This window comes from Malaya genurostris, chromosome 2 (assembly GCF_030247185.1).
Source record: "Malaya genurostris strain Urasoe2022 chromosome 2, Malgen_1.1, whole genome shotgun sequence".
Classification (NCBI taxonomy): domain Eukaryota; kingdom Metazoa; phylum Arthropoda; class Insecta; order Diptera; family Culicidae; genus Malaya; species Malaya genurostris.
The window spans coordinates 231,829,141-231,848,581 of record NC_080571.1 but is presented as its reverse complement, the minus strand read 5'-3'; the positions used below and the strand labels follow the sequence as shown (position 1 = coordinate 231,848,581).

At 38.6% G+C, this 19,441-nt stretch overlaps 1 protein-coding gene across 6 annotated transcripts; it reads left to right on the top strand.

The window, feature by feature from the left end:
- The first annotated feature begins 168 nt into the window (after nt 1-168).
- LOC131428079 (prohibitin-2) lies at nt 169-7,276 on the top strand. 6 transcript variants are annotated; one of them, XM_058591738.1, is made up of 6 exons: nt 175-295; nt 369-571; nt 1,015-1,673; nt 1,732-1,828; nt 2,276-2,323; nt 6,932-7,069. In XM_058591738.1, the coding sequence occupies exons 2-5, from the start codon at nt 439-441 to the stop codon at nt 2,302-2,304; spliced, it is 918 nt and encodes a 305-aa protein (XP_058447721.1). In that variant the 5' UTR covers nt 175-295; nt 369-438; the 3' UTR covers nt 2,305-2,323; nt 6,932-7,069. The 6 variants fall into 6 exon arrangements, with proteins under 6 accessions (XP_058447718.1, XP_058447721.1, XP_058447720.1 ...); XM_058591737.1 differs by lacking the exon at nt 6,932-7,069 and adding an exon at nt 6,564-6,798; XM_058591735.1 differs by lacking the exon at nt 2,276-2,323 and having other exon boundaries at nt 169-295; nt 395-571; nt 6,932-7,276.
- Nucleotides 7,277-19,441: the final 12,165 nt, after the last annotated feature.

The window sequence follows — 19,441 nt, the reverse complement described above, 5'->3', positions numbered from 1 at the left end:
CACCATACACGTTCATTAAAATGATTTTTTAGTAATGACATTTTTAACGACTCGTGTAAGGGCCGCTATTCGGATCTGTTAATGTGGGATTCTGTAGATTTTTTGTTTCGTTAAACACAACCCTGACAATCTATCACTCTCTGGTCTTTGCTCACTTCTTCGTTATAAATTTAACATAAACGTCAAAAATACTTCGAATCTTAAAACCTTTTGAAACTAGAACCAAATGGATTGATTATTGGTGTGTGGTTGTAATTTTATATTGAGGATCCTGTTTATTGCATTTCATTGCGACGTAGGTGTTTAATTTTTGTGATTTTCGTATACTTGTTTGACATTTTATAATCTCTTCCAAAGGAAAAGTTTAGGCGTAATCATTATTTCTCGATTGTAGGCCTTCAACTCACAGTGTTACACAACTAAAGTCGACCGGAAAAAATGGCTCAAAGTAAACTAAATGACTTGGCCGGAAAATTCGGAAAAGGTGGTCCTCCCGGACTGACTACCGGATTGAAGCTGCTGGCTGGTATTGGTGCCGCTGTTTATGGCATAAACAATTCCATGTACACAGGTAACCATTGAAATGTGCCGGCAATATGTCGTATTAGGTCTGGTTGGACATAACCTCAACGTGTAGAAGTTCCAAAAGGACACAGGAGGATTGCACAATACCCGTTTTGATTACGTTGTTAACATGTTTTTGTCTCTAAGATTCTGATATCTTAATTTTTCGGTATCATTTGTTGGATTATTTTCTTGTTTATTACTAAACTTGTATTTACGTTAGGAAATAGCAGTATGTTACATAATCCAATGCCTGAGAATCATGCTTTGATAAGGCAGAGTGTTCATAAAAAAGTCGGAAAAATTGATTTAGGTAGTGTTTTTAGGAGATTCTAGGTCTTGAACGAAATTTCCTATTACTATATTATTGTGTGGCTTGTTTTTTCGATTTACTTTTAAGCAGTTAGCTTCCCGTAAACAAAATTTAACAAGCTTTGTGTTCTGTTGCAGTTGATGGTGGTCATCGTGCGATTATTTTCAACCGAATCGGGGGAATCGGTGACGATATCTACAGCGAAGGTTTGCACTTCCGGATTCCATGGTTCCAGTATCCGATTATCTACGACATCCGTTCGCGTCCAAGAAAAATATCTTCCCCGACTGGCTCGAAAGATTTGCAAATGGTTAACATTTCACTACGTGTTCTGTCTCGTCCAGATGCCATTCGTTTGCCGACAATGTATCGGCAGCTGGGACTAGACTACGACGAGAAAGTGTTGCCTTCAATTTGTAACGAAGTGCTGAAGAGTGTGGTAGCCAAGTTTAATGCCTCACAACTTATCACCCAGCGCCAGCAGGTCTCGCTACTGATTCGCCGTGAGTTGGTAGAGCGTGCAAAGGATTTCAATATCATTCTCGATGACGTTTCGCTAACAGAACTAAGCTTCGGTAAGGAATATACGGCAGCCGTCGAAAGTAAGCAAGTAGCACAGCAAGAAGCGCAACGAGCATTCTTCTTGGTCGAACGTGCTAAACAGGAACGACAGCAAAAGATTGTTCAAGCGGAGGGAGAAGCCGAGGCAGCTAAAATGTTGGGTCTAGCTGTCAGTCAAAATCCTGGTTATTTGAAGTTGAGAAAGATCCGTGCTGCACAAAGCATTGCTCGAACGGTGAGACTAGTCAAACGGATTTAATCGAATATATCCAACTGAATTTAAAATTTTGCAGATCGCCAATTCGCAGAATCGTGTCTACCTCTCCGCCAACAGCTTGATGTTGAACATTTCGGACGCTGAGTTTGACGATATGTCCAAGAAAGTGTCAAGTAAGAAATAACAAGACTTAACCGTGCATCATTCATATAATGTTTTCAACCGTTGCATTTTGTTTGTTCCATTGATCGATTCGTAAATTGCGGAGGGCGATCCACGTAACTAGCCTAAAGGCATGTTGATTTACTACTTTGTTCAAAAATTGGCACGGGACGTAATCCATAGACTTGCTGTTCTTAGATTAAGGTCCATGGATTTACTTCTCGTCGTGGGTTCAATTCGATTGGTCATTATCTGATTTGAACGGCATTTCCAATGTTTGAACGAATCACTGTTTCTTTATTGGTTTTGTGTTGTTGTAGGCATCCGGCATAGCAGACATTTAAAACATTTACTGTATAAAGTCATTTATTATTAGTTACTAGTACACGAATAAAAGATGAAAATACCAAAATATTCCGTTCGTTCTCATTTTTAACGCTTCGTCTTCGGTGTGCTAGGCACGATGACATTCGATGAACTTGAGTAATTGCTTTGCTTCGTGCCAGGTAAGGGAAATTTCGACCGGAGTTGTCGAATTAAAACTTTCTCGCTTTGATCGATTGGAGTGTAAAGATCTTCTGTTTGAATGAAATTAATGTATTTTTATATAATTAAGTCAATCAATAGATGTTTCATCTAACGATTTTTTTTGTAAAAGTGAATCATGTTCTATTTTTCAGTATGTTTTACCCAGAACTTTAGTTCGACAGTATAAGAACTGTACTCGAAAAAAAAATGCAACTGATAAAAATGATCACCAAAAATATACGTGCTGATGTTTTTCAAACTCTCAGGGAACAAATAAACTCATATGAACGATGATTTTTGCAAAGTTGGTTTATTCTACCTCCTCTCCTAGAGTAAATGCGGGCATCTGGGACTTAACACTACCCTTAAAAATCTGTACAACGTTAACGCCATCAATTCTTTCCCCAAATCCTTGTCGTTTTTTCCCTGATTTTCGAAGCCTTCTCCTAATAACCGTTCAGAACTTTCCTATTGAGTGAAGTTCAGCCGAGTTCGGCAGATTTATTCCATCGGCACAAAAACAACCTCGTTGGCTTCGTACCACCCCATCATGAGTTTCACGTAATGGCACGATGCCAGATCGTGCCAAAATTTAGTGTCACCTTCGTGGGACCGGAGAAGGGGCAACAGGTGCTTCTGGAAGTATATTCTTGTTTAAATATTTGGCAGTTGATATGGCTTGTCGTTCAGTACGATGCTTTTCGGCTGCACCGACTACTCGTGGTACAGTATATTGGCGCGGCCTTCTGTTTATTGGTTCAGTTAGACCCCTTCGTTACTTGAAAGACATGGAGTTAAACCCGCTTCATTGTCTGTTAGACAAACCAGAGAGAATTGACTTTCTTTGTCATGTCTTGAATCGAAAGCTTGCCTAGTGTATCATCTGGGTCTCCTTGAACGATTTTATCAAACGGGACATGGTCGAATTCGTCGTAAACATTTCAAAGGAGCCTGAAACAATTGACAGATTCTCTTTGTTTATCTTCTATTTTGATTATATTGGCTTTATTATACAAGTATTCGCAAAATATCTTGTAAGGTTAGTAAAATGGAAATATTATCATTCATTGTACACGAATGTTTTGTAAGTAAACGTGAAAATTAAGGTGTTATTAACAGAAGAGAAAGTAAACAAAGCGAAACTCTCATTGATTTTTGTGACCTTATGAAATGTTCACGTTGAATTGTCGATTTCCAAATGTTTCACGATTCATCTGTGAGACTGGTGTTGATTTCAAGCTAAAACATGATTGTTTTGAACCAATGTGTCCCTTCGATATCCACAATGATCTATGATTGATTTGAATGAAAGTTTTGGTCTAGTTTTCTCTAAATTTCATCAATTTTTACTTATTTAATCAAAAGTTATACACAAAAGAAAGTGTTGCGTTTATTTCGAGTACAGTCTTTATTTTCGATTAGTTAGAATGCTATCAGGAGTTACATTAGTAGTTTTGGATACCGACACGTAGCGCATAGTTGGAAAAGAAGCTTAAAAACATTCTACTATCTTGATCAAAAAGTTCCCGGAATTCTTATTTATTTATTCCGAAAATTAAAAATACAAGATAATTCATAAACATCGATATTGTCCCCTTCAAAGTACTCCCCATCGACTACAACACACTTATGCCAGCGTTTGATCCAATTATCGAAACATTTTTTATATTCAATTTTCGTTATGGCCATCAGAGCCATCTGTGATTTTACCATAATTTCATCTCGGGTGCTGAAACGCGCTCCACGAAGTGGTTTCTTGAGTCTACCGAATAGGAAAAAGTCGCAGGGAGCCAAATAAGGTAAATTCGGTGGTATTTGTTTCGTTTTTAACTAAATGTTCGCGGATAACGATGGCATTGCGTTATCGTGGTGCAAGATCCACGAATTGTTTGCCCACAAATCTGGTCTTTTTCGGCGAATTGCTTCACGTAAACGTCTCATAACGCCCAAATAACACTCCTTGTTGACAGGGCTTGCAAATTGAAGCAACGAATATGAACAAAAGGGTTTCACCATATGTGCTATTCACACACATTCGTATGTCAGGTAGAATTCACAGCGCAACCCAAGCAAGGAGAGCTGCTTCGTTCGTTTATTAGTTCATGAATATGCTCGTTTGCTTCATGAGGTTAGCATTTGATGAATGGTTCTCATATTGTAGATGCATATGAGGAAACTAGATTCATAACTTTTAGTTCCGATGAATATTAATTTAAAAAACATTGCTTTTAGTGTTTCTAGGTTATATACACAGTGTAAACTGCAAAGAAACAAATTGATCGTTTTGAAAATGGGCTCAAATGCAAAATTTCTGCTATAAAATGTTTAAAGTATGTTTGAAATGTGGTAAAATTTGGTCTTGGAATGCGAATATTATGTTCAAAATGATTTCTGTAAACCTACACTTTAAAAATAAACCGTAAACATTGCCTATATGACTTTGCTTCGCATCTTGTAGCACGCCGTGAAGCAAGGTCTTCTTTCTCGTACAATACTAACGAGAGCGAACCCTTCATTTTATTACATTGTCATGGATTGCTTAGTTCATGTGTTAACTGAGACTGAGAGCACAGACAATTTACTTGGCAAGGGGAATTGGTCTGCTCAGTAGCATATACTCTCACGCATCCAGTTTTTCTCTAAAATAGGTCTCTCATTCAGCTATGTCAAGCAAAGTGTTCACAGCAGATTTTTGTTGCTTCGTTCATTTGAGGATTCACAATACAAGCCCTGCTTGTTGACGGTCTGGCCTTGTAGAAGGAATTTATGATACACAGCTCCCTTGTAATCAATGAAAACTGTGAGCATTGCCTTCTTTTTCAACTGAAAACGACGTGTTTTTTCGGGCGCGGCTCATTCGGTGTACGCCAACCAATCGCTTGATGTCTGGATTGCGTGTCATACTCGTAAATCCACGTTTTTTCTCCAGTAATCCGTTTGATGAATGCTGGGTCAGATTTGGCAAAATTTAATGCAAAATAAATTCCATTTCGAAAAGTTTTAAAATGTACTTTATACAACGTAACTTTTACAAATACCTAGGTATTGAGCTGAAAATTTGTTAGAATATCAATGACAGTTTTGATAACCTAAAAAAATGATTCTGGGAACTTTTTGATCAAGATAGTATTACTCATCAATTTGATATCAATTTTAGCATTTGAGCGTTCTATTCATTATTTTCAGTAGTGAAAAGTTCGGATACCATCTGAAATTACTGAAAGGGTGCCAAAAATTCCACGAAACGAAAATTTTTAGTCTCATATTCTTCGATGAAATTCTTCACTCCTATTCTGAATTTCGATCGAATTGGATTATTTCGAACGAATTTGAAAATTTGCATTCTGTAATCATCCGATCGAGTGATACTTTTGTATGGAAAACTTGAACTCGATCGAGATACAGAATGCAAAATTTTGCATTCGGTCGATCGAAATTCAGAATCGGGGTGCTTGTCATACTCTATCGCTATCAACAATATCAGTTCTTGAAAATCTTCTAGAATTTCCTAAATCTACGGAACAGTATAGCGTTTTAGGTGATATTTCTAACTACCACTAACTTTTCGGAATAACTTGAAATGACTGCATACTACCTGCTCGAGTTCTCTGTAACCTTTTTTTTTGTTTTTACCCATTATTTGAGAATACGAAACCAAATTTAAGAAATTGAAGACAGAATGTCCCATAATTCGTTCGCACTGCTATTGACCAAACGAATTTTGTCCTTTTCGCTTGAGGAACCTGGAGCTGATACAGAGTAGTTTCATTTATGTCGTTTTCGCTTGACGCCAAACTTAATCCAGTTTCCATCCTAACTGCTGTCAAACCGTTTGTTTGAAACCAGTTTCTAACCTAGTTCCAACGCAGTTGAACTGAAATTCAAATCAGTTTTGAATCTGATTTTTATATTGGGTTTGCTCACACCCGCGTTGTCAAACCCAGTTTCGTGGAAATTGTTTGTTAATGTCGTTTTCGCTTGAGAAAACTGAAACTGACCCAGGGTAGTTTCATCAAACAAGTTAGGGAGGAAACTGGGTTGGGTTTGGCATCAAGCGAAAACGACATTAGGTACTACCAGCACTGCGTTGCTTGTATATTATTAGTTCATACTACCTTCGACAATCTTGTTGACTTGACAACTTGAAGGCTTCTATTCTGCTTTTAATTTTTTATCAACACATTGAACTAACTACATTCTTTTTGAATTCCCCTCAAGAATAATAATGCATCGTCGCATCTGCACTGCCACCAAAAAAAAAAGAAACCAAGGAAAACCTGGATGTGGCGAGCATTTAATACAGTCCAATAGTTGAACCTAGCCGGTGAAAATGCTTTTTAATTTCGCCAAATGCAATAGTGTCGTTGGAAACTCGGCCTAGTGGTTTCTAGCATTTATAGATAAACATCCTAATATGTTACGAAATAAAAGTTACACTATTTTCTTTAATAAACGTTCCATTGCTAGGCACTTTTTGGCACTTATCTGAATCAATTAATAACAAATCATAATTCATTAACTGAAACACTCAATTTTTCTCTTTTCTTTTTTTTGTCGTTTCAAATGGCTGTTGATGCTTGATTCAGATAAGAGCCAAATCCGTTCCTACCGTCCAATGTATATTCCGAAAACCTCGTCTCACGAAAGAAAAGCGGCAGTTAGTAGTGGTGATCCCAAGGAACACGATACCAGCCTAATTTCGATAATTGCTGAAGCAACTGCGGAACGGATAAATGGCAATCTCTAGGAACTTACATTTTTCAGACTTCGTATTCAGCTCCGAGTACGAGGTATATATTACTTAGTTACACGTGGCATTTAATTTACAATTTGATATTCGATGCTAGTAATAGTATAGTTTGTGCCGTAACGTAGTTGTTACGCGGAAAGGTTATAAAAATACTAAGTTCACAAATATATCATATATTAGATTCTGTGTACTCTCTTAGCTGATTGACAGTCCTTCGTTTCTTCTTATTTTTATTGCACTTTAAAATATATTTTAGTCAATTATTGCTAGAAATTCTTCCCTTTTTGTATTTTTCATTTATTCGACATTCAATTGTTTGTGGAGTAGAGTCGTTTCCGTTTTCTATTACAACCGTGGCATTTGTAGATCTTGTTTCGGATTACAGTGATTATACTCGAAAAGAGAATATCTACGCTTTTCACCAACGACGAAATAAGGACTACGATTGGAAGCTTGGCACATGGAACTGCAAATCGCTTGGCTTCCCAGGATACGACCGAATGCTGCATGATGAGCTTCAAATCCGCGGCTTCGATGTCGTAGCACTGCAGGAACTTTGTTGGACGGTACAGAAGTTGTGGAAATTTGAGCATCGAGCGGCTACCTTCTACCAGAGCTGTGACACAATCAACGTTCTAGGAACTGGATTTGTAGTGTTGTTCCAGATGCGCCAGCGCGTGATTGGATGGCAGCCAATCAGTGATAGAATGTGCGTATTGAAGATCAAGTGCCGTTTCTTCAATTACAACATCATCAACGTACACTGCCCACATGAGACGAGACTCGATGACGAGAAGGAAGCATTCTACGCGCAGCTGGAACGAACCTACGACAGCTGTCCACGGCGGGATGTAAAACTCGTCATCGGCGACATGAATGCTCAGGTAGGTCGGGAGGCAATGTACTGGCCCGTGATCGGGCTGGAGAGCCTGCACGCGGTAACAAACGACAACGGTCAACGATGCGTAAACTTTGCAGCCTCCCGAGGAATGGTAGTTCGAAACACCTTCTTCCCCCGCAAAGATATTCACAAAGCCACCTGGAGATCACCTGATCAACATACAGAAAATTAAATCGACCACGTTCTCATCGACGGGCGATTCTTCTCCGACGTCATCAATGTCTGCACTTATCGCAGTGCCAATATTGATTCTGACCACTACCTTGTCGCGGTTCGTATGCGCTCAAAACTAACGACGTTGCACAATACTCGTCGCACAGGAACGCCGGGACTCAATCTCGAGCAGCTACGCAGCATTCGTACTGCAGAAGAATACGCGCAACAACTGGAGCTAGCGCTTCCAACGGAAGAGCAGCTTGGCGCGGCGACTCTTGAAGACGGCTGGAGAAACATAAGGTCCGCCGTGAGTAGCACTGCTGCAACCGTTCTAGGTACGAAGTTATCGAATCGAGAAAATGACTGGTTTGACGGCGAATGTCAGCAGTTGGTCGAAGAGAAGAATGCAGCAAGGGCGAGGATTCTGCAACACCGCACTAGAGCAAACGAGGAACGATACAGACAGGCGCGGAACAGACAGAACACGGTTTTCCGGAAGAAAAAGCGCCACCAGGAAGACCACGATCGCGAAGCGATGGAACAGCTGTATCGCGCAAATGACACACGGAAGTTCTATGAGAAGGTGAACCGCTCACGTAGAGGCTACACGCCACAGGCCGAAATGTGCAGAGATACCAGTGGTAACCTTCTCACGAACGAACGTGAGGTGATCGACAGGTGGAAGCAGTACTATGACGAGCATCTGAATGGCGAAGCACAAGATACAGAGAACGGTACAGGAATCAATCTGAGTGCACGCTCAGCCGACGACAGATTCCCAGCCCCTGATCTGTCTGAGATAAGTGAGGAGACCGGCAAGCTGAGGAACAATAAAGCCGCGGGCAATGACCAGTTGCCAGGCGAGCTGCTCAAACATGGAGGAGAGGCACTGGCTAGAGCGCTGCACTGGATGAATTCTAGGATTTGGGAGGAGGAGATTCTACCGCAGGAATGGATGGATGGAGTGGTATGTCCCGTCTACAAAAAGGGCGATAAGCTAGACTGTTGCAATTACCGCGCAATCACATTGCTGAACGCCGCCTACAAGGTATTCTCCCAAATCCTTTGGCGTCGTCTATCACCAATAGCTAAGGAATTCATAGGGCCGTACCAAGCGGGATTCACTGGAGCCCGCGCCACTACGGATCACATATTCGCGATAAGACAAGTACTCCAGAAGTGTCGTGAATACAACGTACCCACGCATCACCTATTCATTGACTTCAAAGCGGCATACGACACAATCGATCGAGAGCAGCTATGGCAGATAATGCACGAATACGGTTTCCCGGATAAACTGACGCGATTGGTCAAAGCAACGATGGATAGAGTGATGTGCTACGTCCGAGTATCTGGGACGCTCTCGAGTCCCTTCGAATTTCGGAGAGGGCTACGTCAAGGTGATGGGCTTTCTTGTATCTTGTTCAATATTGCCCTGGAAGGTGTGATTCGAAGAGCGAGGATCGACAAGAGTGGCACGATCTTCCGAAAGTCCGTACAACTTTTTGGCTTCGCTGACGATATTGATATTGTGACACGAAACCTTGAGAAGATGACGGAAACATACATCGGACTGAAAGCTGAAGCTAGGCGTATCGGACTGGCCATAAATGCGTAGAAAACCAAATACATGAGAGGAAGAGGCTCTAGAGAAGAAACACTACGCCTCCCACCACAAATATTGATAGACGGTGACGATATCGAGGTGGTTGATGAGTTCGTGTATTTGGGCTCACTGGTGACCGCCGATAATGACACCAGCAGAGAAATTCATAGACGTATTTTGGCAGGTAATCGTGCGTACTTTGGACTCAGAAAAACCCTCCGATCGAGAAAAGTACGCCACCGCACGAAATTGACCATCTACAAAACGCTCATTAGACCGGTTGTTCTCTATGGCCACGAGACTTGGACTATGTTGGCAGAGGACCAACGCGCCCTCAGTGTTTTCGAAAGAAAGGTACTTAGGACCATCTATGGCGGAGTGCAGATGGAAGACGGAACGTGGAGACGGCGTATGAATCACGAATTGCAACAGCTGCTAGGAGAACCACATATCGTACGGACGGTAAATTTCTCTGAATCGTAAAACATCGTAAATCTAAAATAACTGTTTCTGTGAAAAGCAATTTTCTGACATTGTCTTTAGATGTAATACAAAAAAGTGGGTGGGTAATGTCAGAGATATAACTGGATGTCGTGAATGCGAATATAACTAACATGTTCTTTCACACTTCAGAATATCGTTCTCATAAGTTGTCGTGTGGATTGTGTAAGGTTTCATTTCTTTACTTCCTGAAGTGTAACAGTGTATCTATACAGAACGAATTCAAGACTTTCACTTATTCTAACACATAAATTATTAAGACATGGTAAAAGAGAGTAACAAATTGTTCGCCAGCAGAAGTACATACGGCTAAAATTGCAATTATTTCAATAAAAGAAAATATCCAAAAGTTGTTTGATAATTAATTTACTGACACTTCAAAGTCTACTGCACAGGCTAGAATGGATCAGTCAGGGTCATTTCGCCGAAAGCCATTTCGCCGAAAGGGTCATTTCGCCGAATCCTGAAATCGTCTGAAAATCGTAATTGGAATTGATTTAAAATAAAAAACAAACGGAAGATGATAACGTTAACGCCCGTTTTGTTGACCTATAATTGTATTTCTTGAATAAATATTGATTCTTGTACTCTTAAATGAAGATTGATTCATGAACCTTAGAACGGAGTTCCCAAAAAAAACTTGTTCACTATTAGCTACTAAGCATCAAAGCAGTTGCATAGGAGTATCTACCAGACAAATGTATGTGGTATCTTCCGTTTGTTCGGTGAAAATGAACAAATATCTAATGCGGCTACGCCACATCGTGTTGGTTCATGTGCTGCCCGACCTAACTAAAGCAAAGAAACCTAGTTTTGAGTAGACCGGGCAAATGAGGCGATTACAGGTTTGTATGCAAGAGGCCGTTGCTTCCGACGAAATGACCTTTCGGTGAAACGACCCTCTAGGCGAAACGACTTTCGGCGAAATGGCTTTCGACGAAATGACCCGCTCCCGGCTAGAATGAATGAAACGTGTAATTTTTTTACATTTTATGCCTACCCAGTGGGTAACGCGAAAATGCAATGCATTTCTCCAAAACCGTCGTCCGAACACAAGAAAGACAAGCAAAAATCATGAGTTTTTCTCTATGATATTCGTTCATTCAAATCATTTTAGAAAACTATAATTTTGAATTATTTGTGCTTATTTTTATCAAAAATGTCTGATCATAGTTTGGATTGCATGGAAAATTATGTTGTTAGATTGAGTACAACTCGAGATATTCACGATTACCCTCCGTGGTTGATGGGCTTGACGGTATTGCAAACATCATCAGATACGATTAATTATTGTTACAATTTAATATAAATATGTGTTATAACTTTTAGTTTAATTATTGAGTTTATTGAGTGAGGCATGAAACGATTTGAATAAGATGTTGATTACAATACGCTCCAACATCCGGGGTTGGAGAGGCCGGTAGGGCTTAACTGAGCTCTTCTTTATGTTTCATTTTCATACTACCGGCCCTTATTACCGATGTGAAGTGGAAATTAAGCGAAATGAACGTACCCCACTCAGGTTTCACACGATAACGAAATAGTTGAATGGTGAATTAAGTTCATCTTTGACGTTTATTCTGTGAGGTTGTGTCGTGCTCGTGTGGGATCTGATGGATGAGGTGATATGTGAGTGAAGTATAAGTGAAGTGGAATGCAAGAACGGTAATAAAGGCCACCGTTTCAGCTCAGGACTAACGATCGACCAATAAAAGAGATAGAAAATGGGTGACGGCACCCCTATTCATCTCAAATCCATTAGTCATTTCATATATGAAAACCATTGGTTAGAGCGAGATCTGTTGTGTCTGTTCGATAGATTGACTTTTATGCGGTATTGCTTATCAGAGATGAAGCAAAGATTTTGTATTTGATTTCATCACAATTCATTTATTGAAAGTCGAGTAATCGGTAGAATAATATGGTGACTCTATTAATGAAATGACTATTGGCACAATGAATTTAGTTAAAATCTATTCGAATTTGTCTATTAGAATTATTATCTATTAGAATTTACTATTTAATCAATGTTACAATATTTGCGTGTGAAATACATATTTGTAAATATGTATATGTATGTACACATGTGTGTATATGTATGTATATATGTGTGTACGTCAGTATGCCTTGGTGCCTGTATATATTTATACATGTATGTATGTATGCGTTGTATCAAACCGTATATTATGATACCTTTCGATTGTGAGTGAAATGTTGATTGCATTACGCTCCAACATCCGGGGTTGGAGAGGCCGGTAGGGCTTAACTGAGCTCTTTTTATGTTTTATTTTCATACTACCGGTTCCTATAACCAGTGTTATAGAAGTAGAAGTTAAGTGGAGTGAACGTATCCCAATTGGGTTTCACACGATGACAACAGGTGAACGGTGAATCGAGTCCATATTTGACGTTTATTGGTGGTTTGTGTACAATGGATTACTGTGGTATGAGATAGAATATTGTAAAATAGAACGGAATAATAATGACTTAACCAATGGGCAAACCACTGATAGCTGTCAAACGATGTTCATCCAGATTGTATTGTGAGGATGTATCGTTTGGGACCTGATGGGTGAGATGATGTGTGAGTGAAATGTAAGAGTAAGTGCATGCAAGAATGGTAATAAAGGCCACCGTTTCAGCTCAGGACTATCGATCGATCATTAGAAGAGATAGAAATTGGGTAACGGTACCTCCATTCATCTCAAATCCATTAGTCATTTCATATACGAGAACCATTAGTTATAGTGAGCTCTGTTATCTCTGTTTGATAGATTAATTTCAGAAGTAACATGAAATTTGGAGCATTTTGCTTCGCTAAAACAGCAGTATTGAACCACTTCCGAACTACTGCTATGCGTTATTGCTTCTTAGAGACGATGCAAAGACTTTGTATTTATCACAAATCAATTATTAAAAGTCGAGTGATCGCTAAAATAACATGGTGACTCTACTAATGAGATGACTATTGGCACACTAGTTTAAGTTAGGATCTATCAGAGTAGAAATAGTAACTCAATGTTGTAATGCTTGCGTGTGGAATACATGTGGGTATGTATGCATGTGTGTAAGTGTGTGACTGTGTGTGTATGTATGTGTTTTTGTGTGTATATACAATATACATTTTACCGTGCCTTTGAGTGCGTTGTACCAAATTGGTAGTGATGCATTTCGATTGTGGGTCAGGAATCAGGAATCAGAACAAATTGGATCAAATGGCACGTTCCCCTTGATATTTGGAGATTTGTGCCTTGCCACTGTCAAGGATCAACTGAAGACAACTATATGTGAACATGCTGTAGCAATACTTATGGGACCCAAGGGTCAATATAATTTAAATAAAAATGCATGTTCTCAGTTTTTTTTCCCGTCAAACCATCATGACCGGCCGTACAAAGCTGTCATTGAAAAAACACTAATCCTTTTTTGTCTCTCTTTTTTTTCGGAAATGGATGACTGAGCATAACCAAGAAATTCGGAATAAAGAATAAGATACTCAAGAAAAGCAGGAACAAATGTGATAAATGTGGAGCTGAAAAATTGGAAAATAATTTAATTAACACTCTTAGGAAATCTTAGATACAAAATGGAACATCGGTAAGAATAAAAAGACCATTGCATACAACTAACTTTTACATTTCAGGGAATAAAATAACATCAGCAAAAGTACGGAATGGAAATAAAATAGAAGGACAACAAAAGACACTTACGAAACACAATTGAATAGAACACTGGAATTAAGGTAAAACAGAATATAAACTATGACCAAAGGTAAGAAAACCAACATGAATAAATAATAGAAACTGTTGGGTAATAATATAATTTCCTCATATTGAAAGAGGCGTTTATATGGCGCGCATGCGCTAATTCGGCCTGATACAAATTAACGGGGAGGGCAATACATTTTGGACAGGGCTGTAAAAAGCTGATTGGAACCCTTTCCCCACCAAAATGTAATATAAGGAAATAAGGAAACTCGAGATATTCACGATTAAGTTCTACCTATTCTTTCACAGGGTACACACTAAGATTTAATTCTTTTGTTTGGTAAATTATTTGACGAGAAATTTCGATAATCTATAGAAATGACTGATATTTCGGTACATAAGTTTTCTATTACAATAATTATGCAAATTTTCACCGGACGATCAGTCTTACGTAAATTTTCATTACAGAATTTTGTAAATAGATATACAATTCATACGGTAAATCTGAATAGTCGCCGAGTACGGTAAAAACCATAATGTCCGTATGGTAATATTATCTTCCAATAACCGAACTTCTGTGAAAATTGATTGTCATGAATCTAACTGTCAAACAGTTTTTAGTAAGTGTCTTTTTATTAACCAAACGAAAAAAATCTTGAAGAGTCCATCGAATGGATTGAGGTACAGGTGCAAAAGTTTTTAGAACAATAGAACCACTAAAAGCATTTTGTTTACTTATAGGCAGAAAATAATTTTGTATCACTTGTCCACTTGCTGCCTACACAAATCGTTCGAGGGTAATTTCTGGTGGAGTCGACTGTAGTGTTTTGGAAGGCATTCATAATTCCGTTCAGCCGAAATATTTGATTTGATTTTTTTGTGGAATGAAACCATAGCCACAACAGGTTGGAATTTCCTTCATTCGTTTTTGTGAATTTGTGCTGTTTTTTGAAATCCGAAAATCCAGAATTTTAACCAAAGGAAAACAAACAAATAAAAAATTACCGAACAATCAGTTAGATCCAATTGGTTTACAGTTTACGGTAGTTGTTTGACAGTTCAGCAATTACCGAATGATCGGTAATCAAGTGTTTAGCGTTATCACCTTAGATGTATGCTTCGCCTAGCACTGTTTTAATTCGGAGGAATAGGTCCTGCAATTGAAGAGAGTTGCTTTGATTTGATTTCTCATCAAATCGGAAGTTTTACATAATTTGCTACTTACTGTATCATTGATCGATTATTTCGATTCCATTCGAGAATTTGAAACGTGATACTTTAAGAAACTACGAACTTTTGAGTTCACTCCAGCCATTTAAGTTTGTGTAGACTGCTCTGCAACCGATTTAGCTGCTTTTGTTCAAGATATTCGAAATTTTTTTCTTAGTTGCAGCATCTTGATTTTATTGAAAGAATTATTTTTCAAAGGTATATTTATTAAGGCACAATCCATTTAGGTTTACGATACCGAAGGGCTTGTCCATGTGGGTCCTCAGGAAACACCCTTGAGTCTTTGATCAGACGGGTTGCCCTCGTCGATGGGAGTGGTTCTTCGTGGCGGTGGTGTTGAAATCTGACGTGGAAACGTTTCAAAAGTTGCCGCATCCTTCTGTGGGTCCTCGGGAAACACTCCCAGGCTACGAGGGCTCGGCGGGTGGCCCGCATGTTGGTCATCGACTGGAGCGGCTCTTCGTGGGCGATGATGGTGGTGTTACCGAGAAGAATGAAAAAAATACACAGAGAAGTAAATGTTGTGGAAAACGGAGTGAAAAAAGGGGATATGGGAACGAAAAGACTAAGAACGACAGAGATATAATTAGTTGACATCGAGATGGTGCAGAGACATGGGAAGGAGGAGCGAAAAATTAGTGACAGCAGAAAGATCTTGTTAGTTTCGATGAAGATGTTGGACCAAACCTTTTTTTTAAACTTGGTCTTTTTATCGTCCTGGGATGCTCCTCTATGCCGTTGAAGGGCAGTATAAAAAAGACATTCCAGGAAGATGCTTAAATTCTTCCAGCATATGAGTTCCATCATACATTATCATGCAGGAAAACTTCGTTAAATATTCGCGATACAACTTACGAGCCCGGATTTTAGCCGGTAGACTCTGTTTATCATTAGGGTACAGTTTTCGCTTTGAACGACTTCATACCTTGCCGGTGTTTGAAAGTATGCACGAAAGTTGGAGCCATTTTTATTTTTCTAGCCACAGTACGTACCGAAAGATTTGGTCTCTTCTGCAATATTTCCTTAATCTTCGCGTCGTTCTGGTGGTTTCTGAGATTCGTTTTTATGCCGAAACCCAGCCGTGTTATTTTTGATAACGACAAAATAACTGCTCGACTGTCAAATTTTAAACACAAATTAAAATAGTTCGCAAGGTAAAAAAAAAAGAAATAAAAATAAATTAGTAAAAAAAAAAAAGAAATTATGCATGACTTCAAGGCTATGATCACTTTTGGTTAAAATCTAAATGTCAAGTAGTTACTTACTCCATTGTCAAATCGTTCGATAGTTATATCCAGACACTGGATAGTTCTAGTTTCAGATTTATTGAAAATTCTATCTGTGTTAATTGTTTTTACAATATTCGTTAAAGAAAACATTCCAACATAAAACAATAATATTTTGTTAGTCGAAGTAAGTTTCTCTCGAGATTTTTCTCTGGCACTCTGTATTGCAATTATTACCTACTAATCATTAATAACTTAATTTTCAGTGCAATATGCCTAATTCTGAAATAGGTCTTTGCTTAGGTCAAATATAACTAAAAATAATATAAATATAACGTCATATTTTACTCAAAAGTTAAAATCATCTGCGAAATGGCTCAATTTTGATGTCGAATAAATATAATGTCGTTTTCATCTTAGAAAACTGAAACAAACTTAGTGTAGTTTTATCAAACAAACACTTTTCACGAAACTTGGTAGGGTTCGCACTTAGCAACGGGGGTGTAAGCAAACCCGATAAAACAGTTCGTGCTCGCATCTCATCCGACACAGTCGAAAATTGCTGACGGTCGAGACGATAGAAACAAAGACAATACAGTATAGTGAACAGAAGAGTGTACGAAATGGGCAAATACGATTAAACAAAGCCTGAAACTTGGCCTACAAGACCAACTTCAATTTGTATTGATTTCAAGCGCTGCAAAGTTCGACCAGTAGCAATCGAAATTGAAATCTTGCTTAAGGAACGAATGCATCTAAACGTTAATGATGTAAGTGAGATTCAATTCAACAAGGCGTCTAACTGTGTGTACATTATGCTCAAACGTGAAAGAATAAAATTGCATTTGCTTCGGTTAATAACGGTGTGCACAGTGTTGATCCAAATAATGTTAAATATAAAATCCCTGTGTACTTGGTGGACAATGCCATAGAAGTACGCGTGCACGACCTTCCCCCGCAGACCAGTGATGGGTTCGTTCGGGAAAGTATGTCGCAGTACGGTGAAGTTCTTTCCATCGAAAGGGAAGTATAGCGGAACTTTTTTCCGGGTATCCGGAATGGCGTGCGAGTGGTACGTATGCAACTACGTAAAGCAATTCCATCTTACATCATTTGTGATCAAGACGGGATACATCCGTGTAAAACACTGATTACGTATGAAAATCAACTGGTTAGATGTCAATTTTGTGAACAACCTGCATACTACGGCAAATCTTGCACTGAAACTGCAAAAAGGACATCTTCAAACAAAAATAAGGACAACCGCCCAACAACGGAAACTAGTGAGCGCAGTACTCCTGTTGCACCATCAAACCAACCAGCAACTGCAATTAATGCACAACAAGGCGCGTCTACAGCAACTAACAACGAACCCAAGGCTGCAAGTTACAAGAAAAACGAAGAAAAAACGGAGACGAGCCACGAACAAAGTGCCCCTTAATCATCGCAAGATAAAATTGGAAGCTCCTCTCCCCCTAGAAAAAGGGTGACAACGAGATCCAACGGTAAAAAATTATTTTGTCTAATAAAACCATGGCTCAATCGGCCACGTTAAGCTTGTACGCGAATTGACCTGAATAAAAATTTTTTATAAAAAAAACGATAAAAGAATATGCTTCTAAACGGACTCAAATTTTAGTTCAATTAGATTCAAAATACGGTTTGACAGCAGTTAGGGTGGAAATTGGGTTAGATTTTACAAACAGCGAAAACGACATAAATTGGCTGAATACGACAAAAAACAATTGTAACAATCTCGATGTGATTATGAACCGATGAGAAAAAAATTTAGACGTTATGAACATCAAATGCAATAATTTTCTGTTTTCGAGAAATATTTCAAATAAATCACACGTTATTACATCGAAACAACATATTGAGTAGATTACCTCAGCTTAACTAAATACTTAGACGATTCTGCTAGGAAATTATGCGTATTTTCGTGTAATATTACAACCTTTTGAACGGCACCAACACGTTTGTGATCTTACATCAAAATTGCTGCACATCACTACTGATATGCAGCGATTACGATATAATATCACAACAATCTCGGGGTCGCTCTAAAGGTTGTAATATTACACGAAAAGATACAAAATTTCATGTCTGAATCATATACAGTATTCAGTTAAGATGATGTAATATACTCAATACATTGTTTCAATAATGTGTGATTTCTCTGCAATATTTCTTGGAAACAGAAAATATTTGCATTTGATGTTCAGTACGTTTAATTTTTTTCACATCAATTGATAATCACATCGAGATTGTTACAATTCTTTTTTGCTGTGTAGATTCAATAGCAGCATATACTTCTATGTTAGAGATAACCGGGGTTCGGGTACGTGTACCCTAAACCCGACGGGCACTGGTCAGTTTCGGATTCAGAAAAAAATATGTTTCTCGGGTACGGGTTGGGTACGAGTGACATTTTTTTCAATTTTTAAGATTACCAGTCGGGTCTCGGGTATTCGAACTTGAATAATCGAACTTTTTCTGGTTCGGGTAAAGATTTTTTTAAAGGGTACGGGTCGGGCTCGGGTTAGGAACGAAAGTATATTCTCGGGTTCGGGTCGGGTGCGGGTAAAAGTTTTTCACTTTCGATCGGGTACGGGTCGGGTTCGTGTTTAAAAAATCGATTACTCGACCATCTCTTGTAAACATGAAATTATTGCGACACATTAATTACTAAATTTAGATAAAATTAATAAAATCGCAATTTATATGAGTTTCTTTTGGACGTATTTGTATTGCCAGTTAATTTTCATTTATAGTTGCAATTCATTTTCATTTCACTGGATTATCACTGAGACAAAGTGCTAACTCGTTGAAAATTTCACCAGTCGTGTTCATAATTCACTTCCGTCATGGTAACAACCCAATTCAAAAGATGTAAATAATACATTTTATAGAAGAACTGTGACAAAATTTGGCTTGTTTCGGTTCAGAGGAAAAGAAAAGTTGCAGTTAAAGTTGTATAGGACAGTTTCTTTCTAGATTCGAAGTTACAGATTTGAAA